General features: G+C 41.9%; 1 protein-coding gene across 2 annotated transcripts in view; it reads right to left on the minus strand.

The window, feature by feature from the left end:
• Positions 1–17,722, minus strand: part of ONECUT1 (one cut homeobox 1) — a 58,603-nt gene that overhangs the window by 39,739 nt on the left and 1,142 nt on the right. For both annotated transcript variants that reach the window (XM_063926107.1, XM_063926108.1), the window contains exon 1: positions 17,552–17,722. This exon is cut by the window's right edge and continues 1,142 nt beyond it. In XM_063926107.1, coding sequence (XP_063782177.1) covers positions 17,552–17,722 — 171 coding nt within the window. The remainder of the gene's footprint in view (positions 1–17,551) is intronic.

The raw sequence follows: 17,722 nt of genomic DNA on the forward strand, positions 1-17,722 counted from the left end.
AGAAGCTGGAGGCATTGAAGGAGGAGCTAAAAGGGAGCGATTCCGCTAGGCATGTGGGACGTGTGGATGGAGCCCTTAATTCGCTTAACAAGGATTCACGGGTGGTCAATCTGTTGAAATCAGAGCACTACATTTTGGCCACCGTGCTCGATCCTAGATTTAAAACCTACCTTGGATCTCTCTTTCCGGCAGACACAAGTCTGCTGGGGTTCAAAGACCTGCTGGTGACAAAATTGTCAAGTCAAGCGGAACGCGACGTGTCAACATCTCCTCCTTCACATTCTCCCGCAACTGGGGGTGCGAGGAAAAGGCTCAGAATTCCGAGCCCACCCGCTGGCGGTGATGCAGGGCAGTCTGGAGCGACTGCTGATGCTGACATCTGGTCCGGACTGAAGGACCTGACAACGATTACGGACATGTCGTCTACTGTCACTGCATATGATTCTCTCACCATTGAAAGAATGGTGGAGGATTATATGAGTGACCGCATCCAAGTAGGCACGTCAGACAGTCTGTACTTATACTGGCAGGAAAAAGAGGCAATTTGGAGGCCCTTGCACAAACTGGCTTTATTCTACCTAAGTTGCCCTCCCACAAGTGTGTACTCCGAAAGAGTGTTTAGTGCCGCCGCTCACCTTGTCAGCAATCTGCGTACGAGGTTACTTCCAGAAAATGTGGAGAAGATGATGTTCATTAAAATGAATTATAATCAATTCCTCCGTGGAGACATTGACCAGCAGCAATTGCCTCCACAAAGTACACAGGGAGCTGAGATGGTGGATTCCAGTGGGGACGAATTGATAATCTGTGAGGAGGGGGATGTACACGGTGATATATCGGAGGATGATGATGAGATGGACATCTTGCCTCTGTAGAGCCAGTTTGTGCAAGGAGAGATTAATTGCTTCTTTTTTGGTGGGGGTCCAAACCAACCCGTCATTTCAGTCACAGTCGTGTGGCAGACCCTGTCACTGAAATGATGGGTTGGTTAAAGTGTGCATGTCCTGTTTATACAACATAAGGGTGGGTGGGAGGGCCCAAGGACAATTCCATCTTGCACCTCTTTTTTCTTTCATTTTTCTTTGCGTCATGTGCTGTTTGGGGGGTGTTTTTTGGAAGGGACATCCTGCGTGACACTGCAGTGCCACTCCTAGATGGGCCAGGTGTTTGTGTCGGCCACTTGGGTCGCTTATCTTACTCACACAGCTACCTCATTGCGCCTCTTTTTTTCTTCTTTGCGTCATGTGCTGTTTGGGGAGTGTTTTTTGGAAGGGCCATCCTGCGTGACACTGCAGTGCCACTCCTAGATGGGCCAGGTGTTTGTGTCGGCCACTAGGGTCGCTTAGCTTACTCACACAGCTACCTCATTGCGCCTCTTTTTTTCTTCTTTGCGTCATGTGCTGTTTGGGGAGTGTTTTTTGGAAGGGCCATCCTGCGTGACACTGCAGTGCCACTCCTAGATGGGCCAGGTGTTTGTGTCGGCCACTAGGGTCGCTTATCTTACTCACACAGCTACCTCATTGCGCCTCTTGTTTTCTTCTTTGCATCATGTGCTGTTTGGGGAGTGTTTTTTGGAAGGGCCATCCTGCGTGACACTGCAGTGCCACTCCTAGATGGGCCAGGTGTTTGTGTCGGCCACTAGGGTCGCTTAGCTTACTCACACAGCTACCTCATTGCGCCTCTTTTTTTCTTCTTTGCGTCATGTGCTGTTTGGGGAGTGTTTTTTGGAAGGGCCATCCTGCGTGACACTGCAGTGCTACTCCTAGATGGGCCAGGTGTTTGTGTCGGCCACTAGGGTCGCTTAGCTTACTCACACAGCTACCTCATTGCGCCTCTTTTTTTCTTTGCGTCATGTGCTGTTTGGGGAGTGTTTTTTGGAAGGGCCATCCTGCGTGACACTGCAGTGCCACTCCTAGATGGGCCAGGTGTTTGTGTCGGCCACTAGGGTCGCTTAGCTTAGTCATCCAGCGACCTCGGTGCAAATTTTAGGACTAAAAATAATATTGTGAGGTGTGAGGTATTCAGAATAGACTGAAAATGAGTGGAAATTATGGTTTTTGAGGTTAATAATACTTTGGGATCAAAATGACCCCCAAATTCTATGATTTAAGCTGTTTTTTAGGGTTTTTTGAAAAAAACACCCGAATCCAAAACACACCCGAATCCGACAAAAAAAATTCGGTGAGGTTTTGCCAAAACGCGGTCGAACCCAAAACACGGCCGCGGAACCGAACCCAAAACCAAAACACAAAACCCGAAAAATTTCAAATGCACATCCCTACTGTAATGGCGTGTGCTGAATTGCTACAGGTAAATAACAAACCCATATATATCTGGAGATATATTTGTTGCAGGAGTTGTTGCAGGAGTTGAAGGGCTGGTGTAATAGGGCACAATGATGGGCGTTTGCTAAATCACTTTTCCATCCGTAAGTACTTATTCCATTACAGTGACTGCCAGGGGCATATTAACAAATAAGGGACCTGTGGGTAATTGTTGCTGCACCCTCCCCTAAGGTTACCCGGTTGCCGGGGATTTCATAATTCCGGTCATGTCTTCTCAAATATGGCATCTGTGCAGAAGTTAGCGATAACTCTATCACAGTGGATAGCAGGGACGAGTGGTGAGATAAATGGCTCGGGAGGCACTGGCTAGTACCAAAGCCAGATTTACATACAATATATGAACCCAAGGATTCATGTGGACATTAAACACAAGTGCAGCAGTATATACTGCTGGAATTTTGCTGAGTTTTGAGCAGAGATGTGCGGAAAGGGGACTGTAGGTAGGTGAGGCAGCCACAGACTTTTTACCCCAGAGTTTTGACTATAAAAATGATTAGAGTAATACAAAGAAAATATTTCAAATATATTCTTTGTATTTTTCATATACTTTATATAATCAAAACTCTATAGCGTACATTAGTATGACAGGGAAGGCTCTGCCTCACCTGCCTCACCTCAATGCGGGTGTAGTATGGTATGCCGGCGGCCGGGCTCCCGGCGACCAGCATACCGGTGCCGGGAGCCTGACCGCCGGCATACTGACAGCGTGGCGAGCGCAAACGAGCCCCTTGCGGGCTCGCTGCGGGCGCGGTGACACGCTACGCACGCCACACTATTTTATTCTCCCTCCAGGGGGGTCGTGGACCCCCACGAGGGAGAAAAAGTGTCGGTAAGCTGGCTGGCGGGAATCCGGCGCCGTTATACTGTGCGCTGGGATCCTGACAGTCGGCAAGCTAAAGACCACCCCCTCAACGCACGTCACTGGAGCCTAGACAAGTCTGCTACAGTATCTTTGGAGTCAGCACCATGTTTCTAAAGACACTGCCAGTAATATGATGCCGCCGGCTGCATATTATCATGGTAACTGTCTGTTCCTGGTGCACAGTATAAAGTGCAGGCCCCATCTTTACTCACACACTGCACCCATTATATTATCATGGTAACTGTCTGTTCCTGGTGCACAGTATATGGTGCAGGCCCCATCTTTACTCACACACTGCACCCATTATATTATCATGGTAACTGTCTGTTCCTGGTGCACAGTATATGGTGCAGGCCCCATCTTTACTCACACACTGCACCCATTATATTATCATGGTAACTGTTTGTTCTTGGGGCACAGTATATGGTGCAGGCCCCATCTTTACTCACACACTGCACCCATTATATTATCATGGTAACTGTCTGTTCTTGGTGCACAGTATATGGTGCAGGCCCCATCTTTACTCACACACTGCACCCATTATATTATCATGGTAACTGTCTGTTCTTGGTGCACAGTATATGGTGCAGGCCCCATCTTTACTCACACACTGCACCCATTATATTATCATGGTAACTGTCTGCTCCTGGTGCACAGTATAAAGTGCAGGCCCCGTCTGTACTCACACAGTGCACCCATTATATTATCATGGTAACTGTTTGTTCTTGGTGCACAGTATATGGTGCAGGCCCCATCTTTACTCACACACTGCACCCATTATGTTATCATGGTAACTGTCTGTTCTTGGTGCACAGTATATGGTGCAGGACCCATCTTTACTCACACACTGCACCCATTATATTATCATGGTAACTGTCTGTTCCTGGTGCACAGTATATGGTGCAGGCCCCATCTTTACTCACACACTGCACCCATTATATTATCATGGTAACTGTCTGTTCTTGGTGCACAGTATATGGTGCAGGCCCCATCTTTACTCACACACTGCACCCATTATATTATCATGGTAACTGTCTGTTCCTGGTGCACAGTATATGGTGCAGGCCCCATCTTTACTCACACACTGTACCCATTATATTATCATGGTAACTGTCTGTTCCTGGTGCACAGTATAAAGTGCAGGCCCCATCTTTACTCACACACTGCACCCATTATATTATCATGGTAACTGTCTGTTCCTGGTGCACAGTATATGGTGCAGGCCCCATCTTTACTCACACACTGCACCCATTATATTATCATGGTAACTGTATGTTCTTGGTGCACAGTATATGGTGCAGGCCCCATCTTTACTCACACACTGCAACCATTATATTATCATGGTAACTGTCTGTTCCTGGTGCACAGTATATGGTGCAGGCCCCATCTTTACTCACACACTGCACCCATTATATTATCATGGTAACTGTCTGTTCCTGGTGCACAGTATATGGTGCAGGCCCCATCTTTACTCACACACTGCACCCATTATATTATCATGGTAACTGTCTGTTCCTGGTGCACAGTATATGGTGCAGGCCCCATCTTTACTCACACACTGCACCCATTATATTATCATGGTAACTGTCTGTTCCTGGTGCACAGTATACGGTGCAGGCCCCATCTTTACTCACACACTGCACCCATTATATTATCATGGTAACTGTCTGTTCCTGGTGCACAGTATACGGTGCAGGCCCCATCTTTACTCACACACTGCACCCATTATAGATACGCGACTGGTGACTCCAATATTATTATATGACATGGCAGTCTAGTTGCATTACTTAAATTATATTTTCATTTGGAATGTTGCAGAATATGATGTTTTAAATGGAAAATATTATATTATTGTAATTGATTTTTGTATTTATATTTAATTTGATTTTACATCGTAATTATAACTTTTGTATTCATTAAAAACACTGTATAGACGTTAGTCTTTGTATTATCCAGTGCTACATGAGACCCACAATGTTTTAAACATGTGTGGCTGCAAAAATGCCGGGTGTCATGACTGTTTTTCTGGGCATTTCTGAGGCTACAACTGCAAATTCATACACTGTAGTAAAGGCTCCAACAGCTCAACTGTGAAGGATATTCTGAGCAACCACAGGGGTGCTCAGGTTATCGACGATGGAACCGATGTACAACCAATTGTATGCCAGTTTCTTATATAGCGCAGCAAATTCCGTTGCGCTTTACAACTGGACACAATGATAAAACAAAACTGTGTAATAACAAACAATCATAGAGGTAGGAAGGCCCTGCTCGCAAGCTTACAATCTAATGGGCTTCTTTTAACAGATCCCTGGGCAGCATTTCTGGCATACTTTCACAGGAGATTCGGTCAGGATCCAGGCTGTCGGGATACCAGCTGTCAGAATACCGATGCTGGAATCCCAACACTATTCGGAATGCCGACATCCTGAATAGGTTCACCATCCCGATGCCGGTATCCTAACAGCCATGGTGCCAAAGGACAAAGCCAGCGGGATGCAGGACTGGTAAGCCACGGTGGAGGAGGGGTTATGTTTAGACTGCAGGGGAGGGTTAGGCTGCCGCCACGGGGGTTAGGTTTAAGCTGCGGGGAAGGGGGATTAGGGTTAGGCACCCCCCTGGAAGGGTAAGGGTGAGGCTGTTGGGTGGGGGGGGTTAGGTCTAGGCTGTGGGGAGGGAGGCTAGGTTTAGGGGTCCTGGGGAAGAAGGTAAGTATACTTACCTTTCCCTGTTGAGATTCAGATTATCAGGATGCTGCGGTCGGTATACTGACTGCTGGCATCCCAACCGCCCGCAACTCAACCCCAACCCTTTCACAGATCTGCTGCATGTGTAATCACTATAGACGGTGCTTACATCCACCTCTGAATTAGGCCCATTATTGACAGAGTGTCCTAAATTACTCTTGTTATATTATTTATTATGTATGCGAATGTATCAAGAAATGAGAGAGAATGTCTCCAAATGGATTATCCCTAGGAAACCATGTAAGGCTACAATTGCACAGGCTTGAAATAGCCCATTTTAAGTTGACTCATGTATAGTGGCAGTTGCAGAGGTGGGGCCACATCAACTGCCATCCCAAATGCTGCCAAAGATCATTGGCCAGGAATCACTGACAGTTAATGTGGCTCCCTTATTTGAAATTTGAACTTTGCTTGCAGCCCCATATCTGGAGCCGCCACTACTCATGAAATAATCAGTTTAATGAACTGTGTGAAACTCTAGATTTTCTTAAACTGTACATATGTTCTACATAAGTTCTGTCTGTAAATACCTGGAACCTGATGAGTCTGACACTGCAGCTCCTGTGAGCTAGTCTGCGACTTTGTTTAAACACCACTATAAGCTCTTCCTTGGTGTACATCCAGTGCTGTAGAGAGCTCTGCCAGGCCTGGTTAAAATTTGGGGGCGTGGCATAATCACAGGAGGCATGGCCACCAACACCCACAGAAAAGGAAAAAAGTATTTGTAGCGGGGTGCTGTGCAGCGAGCAGGGGAGGTGCCTTGAGCCCTTAGTCAGGGGCATATTCACTTACCCTCTGACGAAACAGCCATAATATTGAGGCGGAGAAACGCCTTGCGCGTTTCTCCACCTCTATATTATCACTGCCAACTGCGCTTCTGGAAGTACGATTGGATTATCTCTATTTGACTAAAGCTGATAGGACTTACCAAAACGCTCTGACGTACACTAGCAGCAGAGAGCAAAGGGATATACCAATTCCTGTGTCACCTTGACTATATTGCCATTTATCGCCGGGTAAGACTCAGCTAATTATATCCTTTCATCAATCCACTTATCAGCTGCCAGTCTCCGGGACCTTGCACGACTGGTTGAGCATAGCACACTCATCATAGTGCTCTCCCCCCTGTTTGGGCAATACCTATAAGGAAACGGGACAAGGGTATAATTGTACAAGGTCGAGCATAGCGCACGGATTGTTCTTGCGCTCTCCCCTCTTTATTGATAATTAAGACTCAGCTGGAATGAAATAAAACTGTGGACTAATTTATATTTATATTCTATCAACGAACCTAAGCAACTCAGTTCTGTATAGTGGTATATAAGTTTATTTCAGTACACCGTCCAGAACACTGATTTGTTTTAGCACTCTCCAGTTACCATCAGGAGTCCACTCTGTGGTTAATATACAATTGTAGTTTAAACTGTTATGTGATTTGTTAATTGTTTTTAATAAATTTGTATACTTTACTGTGCACCTTACTGGTGTTTATTCATCAGACTCTTTTTACATTGCATATTCAGGGGGGCAGAGACTAATGCTGCAGTGGGCTGGTAAGAGAGGCTGCTGCTGCTGTCAGTAAGAGAGAAGGAGGTGGGTCAGGGGGCTTTGGTGGCATCAGACTCGAGGCACTGCTGGGCCCCTCCAACAAGCCAGGCCAGGATAATTAAACCAATCCCCACATCCCTCGGCGACCTTGTGCACATCATTGTGTCTGCATGTGCAAGGGCCGAGATGCTCACTTTGTGTCTACAGAAGTACTGATGGTGCATTTGAAGAAAAAAAACATTTGTCGCACTAGTGAAACCTGCACCAGCCCCATGCAATGTGTAGAGTCTCTTGCAGAGTGTGGCCTCCAATGTGAATAAATATGTGTCTGAGTTTGCAACCACTTCAGTGACAGGCCCGCGACACTCCCATAACATACTTGCCTACTCTTCAAAAAGTTGAGGGAAACTCTGGATATTTTAGGTAGTTCCTCGCACACCCAGAAGAGCTGGCACCCCTCCTGCATCCAACCTACTTCCTAGTGATACGGGCAGATTGGGGAGACAATAGCTGGAATTATGGCTCCGAGTGGAAAACATGTCATTTAGCCTTTTACCTTTCACCAAAGACCTGTGAATCACAACATTTTGCGATAATGGGGAAGGGGCTTAATGATGCAATTGTTTGGTCCCGCCCCCCAATGTTGCTACCAGCACCAACTCGCTGGGATACATGTAGGCAGGTATGTTCTATAATCAGTGGTGCTGAGAGGGGGAGGGGGGAAGTGGGTGCTTTTTAGGTCCAGGCATTTTGGAGGGGCCTGGCGGAGTCCCGGGTCCCACTGCCCCCCCTTCCCTGTTGCAGACAGCGGTGCTTCTGGCAGGAAGAAAGAGAACTGACTGCTGCTGCAACCGCCTCTCTCCCCAGACCAGCAAACAGCACAGCACAGCACACATCTCTATGAGCTGCTGGCCATGTGCTATGTTCCTGTATCTCCGGTAATACAAGCAGAGCAGCGAGTATTGGGAGCCTCCCAACTGCCCTCCAAACCCCTACCGTGGGACACTGCCACCCGTGGGTGGGACAGCGGGACAGTACCAATAAAACGGGACTGTCTCACGAAAATCGGGATAGTTGGGAAGTATGGGTATGCAAAACAGGCCATAATAATTTGGGAATATTGAGGCCTCGTTAGTTCAGCTGAGGCTGTAACCACTCTAAATGAAGTCTATATCTTTATGGGCTGACAAGCCACTTAACATTCATGTGTACTACTACAATTGCATTACAGTGCAGATTATTGCTACATGCTGTGTCCAAATGTTAAATAACATCACCAAATAGCACATCTGAATTTCTAGCACAACTGTAATGTAATGAACTTTGATAAAAAAAAACATTTTACAAAGGTAGGACCATATTTTATATGGCAAACAGCAGCATTTGGATAGGACTGGTGGGGTTGGAGTTGGGAAGCCAGCGGCCAGGATTGCGGCTGTCAGCATACTGATGCTGGGATCCTGGCTGCTAGAATGCCGGCAGGGGGGCGAGTGCAACGCAGTGCATGCCACAGGTTCTATTCTCTATGAGTGGGAATAGCCCCTGTTAGCAGGGATTCCGGCTGGCGGCATTGTCAGTGATCGGGTTTCCGGCATTGGTATCCTGACCACTGGGATCCCGGCTGCCGGCAACATACCTACATCCCGACTGGTGTACATTATTGCATCCTTTGATATGTATAAAGAGAAACTACAATGGAGCCGACTCATCAGTGAGCTCTGTAATCCACACAGCACATACACAAACCAGTGGTGCTGAGGTCTGATGGAGGGGCCCAGTGAGGGCCCAGTGGGGGCCAAGGGCCCTCTTCCCCTTATGTTGCAGCAGAAGCTGCAACTCTTCTCCTCAGCCCGGCCCATGCTGCTGTGTGCTGTGCTGCAGTGTGGCCAGGGAGGCTCTTAAAATAAAAGTTCTTTCAGTATTTCTAAGGGTGCATGGCCACTCCTCCTGTGATTAGGCCATGCCCCCTGAAAGTACCTGGGCCCGGCCAGGCTCTTTACTGCCCTGACACAATGACACAAACACAAGCAAACACATAAGAAGCATAAGCCTTGTTGTTGCAAACGCCTCCAAATGCAGAACTTCAGTAAAGAGAGAGCAGAAGCGTACTCCCTACTGCTAGGGGTGTGATATTATTAGGGCTACCAGTCAGGGCTTCCCATGTGAGGGTATGAAACGCCTATTTATAAACTTTAGATTGAATACACTCGCTGTACATTTCTCTGAAGAGATAGGTCCAAGAATTCATTGCGAATGATTGCAAGATGTTTCCTGTCCCGGGGAAATTATATACATCCTGATGGTTTCATATACCTTTAAATATTCACGATATAACATAGTAACCACAAAGAATTAGAATAAAGATGCAGAAGTTTGATTTTGAGGCACCAATATATGTTTCTATGCTTCTCTTTGTCAGACAATATATAATTTTGTCTATTACCTTGTATGACCCTTCAGATATGTTATGCAGAAATCACAAGAAACTGAACATGGTCAGAAAGACAATTAATATTCAGTATATGAAATGTCACTATATTTTTCCATTATTCCAGTCATTATTATTTCATGAATGTTTGACTTTTAGGCATCTTTTGTAGATTATCTACCACTAATGAATAGACTAAACTGAGCAAATAGCCATGGGACTATTATGTATAATCAAGCATGACACTAATAAAATGCACAGTTACCCTTGGTGACCAATCAGCTTGTAGCATGAGTGGCCCTAGCAGAATGTCTGATTGGTTGGCAAGGAAATCTACACATTTGGCACATTGTTAATAAGTAACCCAAATGTGTAATAATATAGAAATCATAACATATGAGTAAGTCAAATCATTACGACATATAACTAGATAAGAACCACCTGCCTCCTAGGTCCATCTCTATCCTGAAAAGTGAAATTCAAATATTACCATATTTCCATGTATGAAGGACAGTTTACAAAGGGGAGGCCATACTTTACTGGAATATTGCAAGGTGACTGAGGGTCATAGCACCAAATCAACAGCATTTAGATATGTCTGGTATTCATTATTGTGTCATCAAATATGGTTTTTCATGAGAGGTTGCACTAAAGTTGACTCATCATTAACCTTTGCAATCAGTATACCCTATCTGGAGATGTACTAAGCTTATAGAAAGATAAAGTACCAGCCAATCAGCTTCTAACTGCCATATCACAGACTGTGTTTGAAAAAAAATATGTCAGGAGCTGATTGGCTGGTACTTTATCTCTCCCCACTTTATCACTCTCCAAGACTTAGTACATCTACCCCTTAATGAGGAAATAGCAAAAGGTGCATATGAAAGATTAACAATGGGGCCCCAAATAATAATAGGCCCATCACCATGACAGCATGAGATGATTAAGTGTCCAGCTAGTCACATGGACGCCATAAATCATAAGAATTAAGATTATATTTCTAATTTCCTCACAAATGATGCTATTATTTTTACATATTTTTGGAGACATTGGGGATTATAGTGTAGGAAGTGTACAGGTCCATATGTAATTGGCCACGCCCACAAAACATTAGCCACACCTCCACAACTTCTCACAATAGGCCCTTAATCATTTTCAGCCCTAGGCCCATGTGGACCTTAATCCGGCCCTGTTTGTCCATATAAAGAAACAGGAAATTATCAGAATACATAGATCACACTAAGTATTATGCCTACCCATTAAACTGAAAGTAAGCTCTCCTGTCCACATCAGATCACAAGCATTGGTATTGTGTGGTAGAACTAAATAAATAAAAGGAAGGTGTAAAGTTTGAGCGTTTACAATGTAGATAACAGCTATATTGCTCTGTTTATTAAAAAAAACATGTTAAGAGTAATCCATTTTTTCATAGTGGGGGAAAAAAAGGACCATTAAATCCTCTGAAGAAAGCAAATAGCAATGTTATCAGTCCAGATCCAAAGATATAGAGCTAGGGCCTTTAAGGTAAGACAATGTTTTCACTGCCAGAACATATAGAGTAGGAGACAGCATACACCACTGTTTTATTTATATACTGTAGTATTGGGACAGCTGAATGTACCTGGAACTTTAGGCTGTGTAATGAGCTTAGAATAACAAACCTTGAGAGTACTGACACATGCTTACACTGTAAGAAGGACCACTAAAGCCTATCAAATGCCCTTCTCATATCTAGGGCTAGCAGAACATAAGTTGGGTAATTTTCTTTAAGTGAAAGGAAATGAGTTGCCTGAACACTACTGAAGTCCCACACTTACACCTTGAATGATAGGGCATACACCTTGAAGGGCATACACCTTGATAGGGCATACACCTTGAATGATCATGGTGAATCAATCTGCACAAAGCTCTATTCAATCCAGAGGTCAAGAAAGATGCTAAGATTTTAATGTCACTGTTCATTAGAGAAATGGACCTTTCAGTTTAGGAGAAATGTGGTTCTTATCTGGCTTGATGTCATTAAGCTTCGACTCCTTCATATGTTATGATTTATATATTATGAAACAATTGTGGTTATTTATTAACAAAGTGCAAATATGCAGTAATCGAAGCCAACCAATCAGACATTTGCTTTCATTCTCTAACTTGTTCTAGGAACACCAAAGCCAAAAGCTGATAGGTTGCTAAAGATTGCTGTGCATTATTAGCCTCATGCCTGATTGGCATAATAGCTCCCATTCTATTACTTATTACATTTAGAATATTTATATGTGGTAGATAATCTACTGAGGGGGAAAAAAAAATCATATATAAAAGCTAAACAATCATTGAAAAATATAAAACTAGCTAAGAAGAAAAATACTTTTTGGTAAGCAATGTGAAGTTTCATATAGTTTCAAAAGTAACAAAATAAACAAACAGCTTAATGTAGGCTACAGAAATCTACATTATTATTTATTTTTCTGTAATCATTAATATCAATAAAATTTTACAACACAAGAAAAGTGCAACAATAATAGTTGACTATTTCTGTTACCTTATGATACATTCAATACACAGAAAAGCAAATTTTATTTACAGATTTTTTTTAGAACAAAAAATTAACTGTTGTCATTCCAAGTTGAAGTAGCCATTATACATAAAAAAAACTTTGGCCCTCATTCCGAGTTGTTCGCTCATTAGCTGCTTTTAGCAGCATTGCAAACGCTAGGCCGCCGCCCTCTGTTAGTGTATCTTAGCTTAGCAGAATAGCGAACGAAAGGTTAGCAGAACTGCTACAAAATAATTCCTTGCAGTTTCTGAGTAGCTCCAGACCTACTCCTAGATTGCGATCAGCTCAGTCCATTTAGTTCCTGGTTTGACGTCACAAAAACGCCCTGTGTTCGGCCAGCCACTTCCCCATTTCTCCAGACACTCCTGCGTTTTTGCCTGACACGCCTGCGTTTTTAAGCACACTCCCGGAAAACGCTCAGTTACCACCCAGAAACGCCCCTTTCCTGTCAATCACTCACCGATCAGCAGTGCGACTGAAAAGCGCAGCACGAACACCAGCAAAACTGCTAAGTTTTTAGTTAAATAACTAAGCGCATGCGCGCTGCGTACCATGCGTATTCAGCAACAAATCGCAGCATAGCGAAAATCGGCAACGAGCGAACAACTCGGAATGACCACCTTTGTTCTGTTAGAACTATAGTGTACTGCTTCAGTGAAGTTGATGCAAATTCATTTGCATACAAAAAAGAGAGAAAAACTTGCACACTGAAGTTAATTTAACTGAAAAATTTTTAGGAAATAATTTCATGTTCATTAAGAAACTATGTTTTTTTTCTTTGGTCAGCTGATTTGCAAATTCTTTACATCAAGTGGGACTATTCAGCGACATAGTATCAATCATTCTTTCCATGTTTGTAATTCTTTTGACTAAAAAAAAGTGTGAGGGATTTTGTTGAATGAATCATACCACTTTTGTTTTAAATACACGAAGACACAACAATGAAAAAAAAAAAGTAATATATGTACTATAATTATCAGCTAACTGAGTATCTGCTGGCTGAAAATCTAGTGGAACTATGAACTTGTATTGATCAGCAAATGTGTCCAAACAGAAAGAAACAGACTTACATTAAACGCAAAAGTAAATCCAATTGAGTGTAAAGAATAACTCTAAACTGGGTGTATTTGATGCCCATTGTAAGGAGTGAGAGTAAGCCCCAAGTGTGTGAAATAACATGGATTGAATAAGAGAACACAAGCAACCTTTGGACACCAGCAGAGGCCTATTATGGCAGAAAATCATTCCAATTCAAACTGAAGCCCAGAAACAAATGTAAAATGACACACTGGTCTCAGAGCAGGTTGACAGCAGTAAAATAAAACATATGCAGTGGTATTCTAGGAGTCTAAATACCTGCAATTAGCCCATCCACCATAATGCATTTATCTGCAGAGAGTCAGTGGAACACAAAGACTTCTGCGGCAAACACTAGTACTACAATATGTTAAAAAACAGATATAAACAACATACTATATAACATGTAATTAACGCTTCTCTATTCATATACACATCTACAAAGGAAACATATTTTGTATAATTTGCATATAGACATAATTGATATACTGGTTATCGACTTATATCTCATAAGTAATCCTATTGTGTGTGTTACATATAGATCTTTTCGAGTCTTGCATTTCCCTTCACAATACAGGTGTGAGAGCAGACAGGAAGACAAACAAACAAACAAACAAACAAACAAACAAACATACAAGCAATGATAATATCTACTGTAAATAAAAAAATAAAGTGTTGGAATTCATACACACCACATGTACTCAAACTGTATATAGTTAAAAAAAAGTTCTATAAGGACATTTTATAATAAGGAAGTTAGTATGACTATTACTATTATTTATATCATACAATACAGATCTTTATTAATCTATTTACATACTTGTTTATATGGTTTTGCTTTTATATAGTACATTTTTTAGATTTACAGTATATTTTTATTTACTGCAAGACAAACTTTCACTAAATACCTAATTTATTCATTCATTAACAACCATTTGGATTTATTTTTAAGTATTTATCCCCAATTTGCGACTGTCACAGCTTTATATTCATTATTTTTAATTTTCTAAATGTTATAAAAAAAATAAAAGAAACAAATGTAAGCATGTTTTTTTTTAAAGATATTGTAAATTAAATCTTGAGAAGAAAAATCATATAACAATGTGTTTTTAGTACAGACTCATTAAAATATCTGAAATAAGAAAACTAATTACAGATTATTCCCATGCATATAGTTTATGTAGTGTATATTAATGCAAGTAAATAGATTTAAATGAATAGCAACGATGATGATGATGATGAAAATAATAATAATAATAATAATAATAATAATAATAATAATAATAATAATGTCTTAAAGTGGGATTATTTGCAAGTATTTATGCTTCTGCTTAATGTTATTATAATACAAGTGTACCTGATTTTATTTACAAAACTGAAAACTTTTACTCTAATTTGTATAAACCATTATAAAAAAAATAACTGTAAATTGCACTTAAAATATAGATAAGGAAGAATAGAGAATGCTGCATAGGAGCAATTGCATTTATATAATGGTGTCAGCTGGGTGCAGGTGTTTGTACCATTAATTTGTATTCAGCAAGTTACTACTCTCCAGCAGACACTCTAGATTGGCAGATTAATGCTCAGATAACGTCAAGAAGGGGATCCTACATTCTAATTGAAGCGGTTGTTTCCACTATTGATCCATGTAAATAAATGGAGATACTGCTCATCCAAATTGTCGTAAAAATGCACTCCAAATCGAAGAAAGCTTCGGCTTATCAATTGCCTCTTTCATGGGGATCACTGCAGACAGTTATATCTCACACGTTGCTGACTGCAAAACTGTCCTCTAGTCAGGTTCAATTCCTACTTGTTTACATTCCTTATGTAGCTGCTTAAATTACTTTTTATAAGCATGCATTACACACACACACACACACACACACACACACACACACACACACACACACACACACACACACACACACACACACACACACACACACACGGAAGAATTTACAGAGTATTTAAAAACCTAAAACGTCTGTCTGTCTATCTATCTATCTATCTATCTATCTATAGATACATATCTAAATCTATATACATATAAATATATATATATATATATATATATGTATATATATATATATATTTATATTGTCACATACATATATGTACAATGATCGCATGAACACATATATATATTTATATTTGTGTGTATAATGATTGTGTGTGTGTTTGTATATACGTATATGTGTTTATGTGCAGCATGTTTATGTATGATTACAGCATGCTTGTGTCACAGCCGTTTATGAATTTATGAATGTATTAGACATAGCTGGCGTGCAGCATGAATTGAATACTCATATATCAGCTACAACTAGGATAGCAGTGCGCATCCCCCCTGTCTGCCTTCTCCTTGCATGCTGTGCTGTGCCCTGTGCATAGTAGGTAGGCAGTATATGTGGAACACAGCACGGTGCCAGCTCTCAGGTGTCACATACATGGGAGCATAGAGCCAACACGGTATAACGTGTATTAGGATAAAGGAACTGGCCCTTTCCTGTGTTTGTCTGTACAACAGATCACCTCCTGTGACAGCACCACGGACTGACTGCCTGGCATCCTCCAGGGACGAATTAATGAAGACCTGCCAGTTAATTAAACCTTCAAATAAGGCTCCGCTTTCTATTACACTCGAAGAACCAGTTATTATAAAATTGCACACAATACACACTAGATTCCCTAAAAGGCACCATGCTGGCTGCAATAATTATCCAAGAGGTTTATATATCAGGAGTCAGCAACGCTTATGCCTATCAGGATGGTGCAGTGAGAATAATGATTGATATATATATATATATATATATATATATATATATATGTATATATATATACACATACATACACATATATACATACGCACACATATACACAGAAACAGCAATGATGTGTGAAGAATTAACAGCAGACCTGGTTACTCTTTATTATCTAACTGCAATCACCATCGGATTAAAAAGTGAGTCTGTTTTCTGTTTTAGCTTCAGTTAAGGAGAAAGTGTATTTTTAGTAGACAATGGAGCCAAGCCTCCCTCCCTGCCAATCATTAGTACACAGATCAATAAACTACAAATCTACATACTACACCACAGCGACTCACTCTGTACCAGGATGGTGTCTGTACATCTGTTCTAGCATTAATCCTACCACCACAGGCTTCATTACAGTTTGTTTAGCAAACAAAACAATAATATAAATCACTAAACAAAATTGAAAAGGAATAATCCACATAATGACAGTCTGCATGCTAAGAAAAGGACTCTGTTGCTTCCACTGACTCAGTAAGTGTAAACGTCTCTGCAAGTATTGATTTATAGATTAATAGATAGGTATCAATCGATCGATATTAATTGTTTGACAAAGACAATGGGTGGTAGATAAGATTGGCCAGGTTTTCTGCGTCATTCTTCTTTCACGTGGGATTTACACTATTCTCAGTGGCCTCAAACTAATTATACATAACATACCCCACTAGTATTTTCAAATAAAATCTTTCATTGGAACGATTGTGAAAGGTTCCTTTAGCCATATAGCCCAATGGAACCGTGTTGTGCTGTACCAGGCGTGCAAAGATGACAGAAGATCCTATTGTGTGGACATGTGAGGGTGAAATCATCATGGTGAAAATGACACACTGATATGGCTCAGAGAAGGCTGGATTCAGGCATGAGCAATGGCAGATGACCCTCAGGAGTAAGGGATGGATCTGGGATATTAATCGTCTACACAAAAGGTATATGGTGGATTAGACCATATGGACGCGATTACTATTACATTCACAGAGAACAAAACTAAATAGAGCTTTGAATCGAGATCTCAGAATAAGTGAACACAAAGGCAGAGTTACAGAAAGGAGAGATGTGAAAGAGGTGAAGAGCATTAATGAGGGTGTTCTTGTGGGTACATATATCGAATGTTAATGGAATTTAGGCTGAAGGGGATTTTTTTTTTTTGGGGTGGGGGGGGGGGGGGGGGGGGGGCACTCACCTGCAAGCCTAAGAGCTGACATCCTCTGGAATTCAGGTTCCTGCAGCCATTTCCACATCCTGCGAAAGGTCTCCCGGCCGGATTTCAGTTTGCTCCAAGGTTTGGGGTTCCTCAGCAGGTCTGAGAGGGTCCCTTGAGAGCGGCACAGCACCCTCTGGGCAAAGATCGCCT

This window comes from Pseudophryne corroboree, chromosome 6 (genome assembly GCF_028390025.1).
Source record: "Pseudophryne corroboree isolate aPseCor3 chromosome 6, aPseCor3.hap2, whole genome shotgun sequence".
NCBI classification, from domain to species: Eukaryota; Metazoa; Chordata; class Amphibia; order Anura; family Myobatrachidae; genus Pseudophryne; species Pseudophryne corroboree.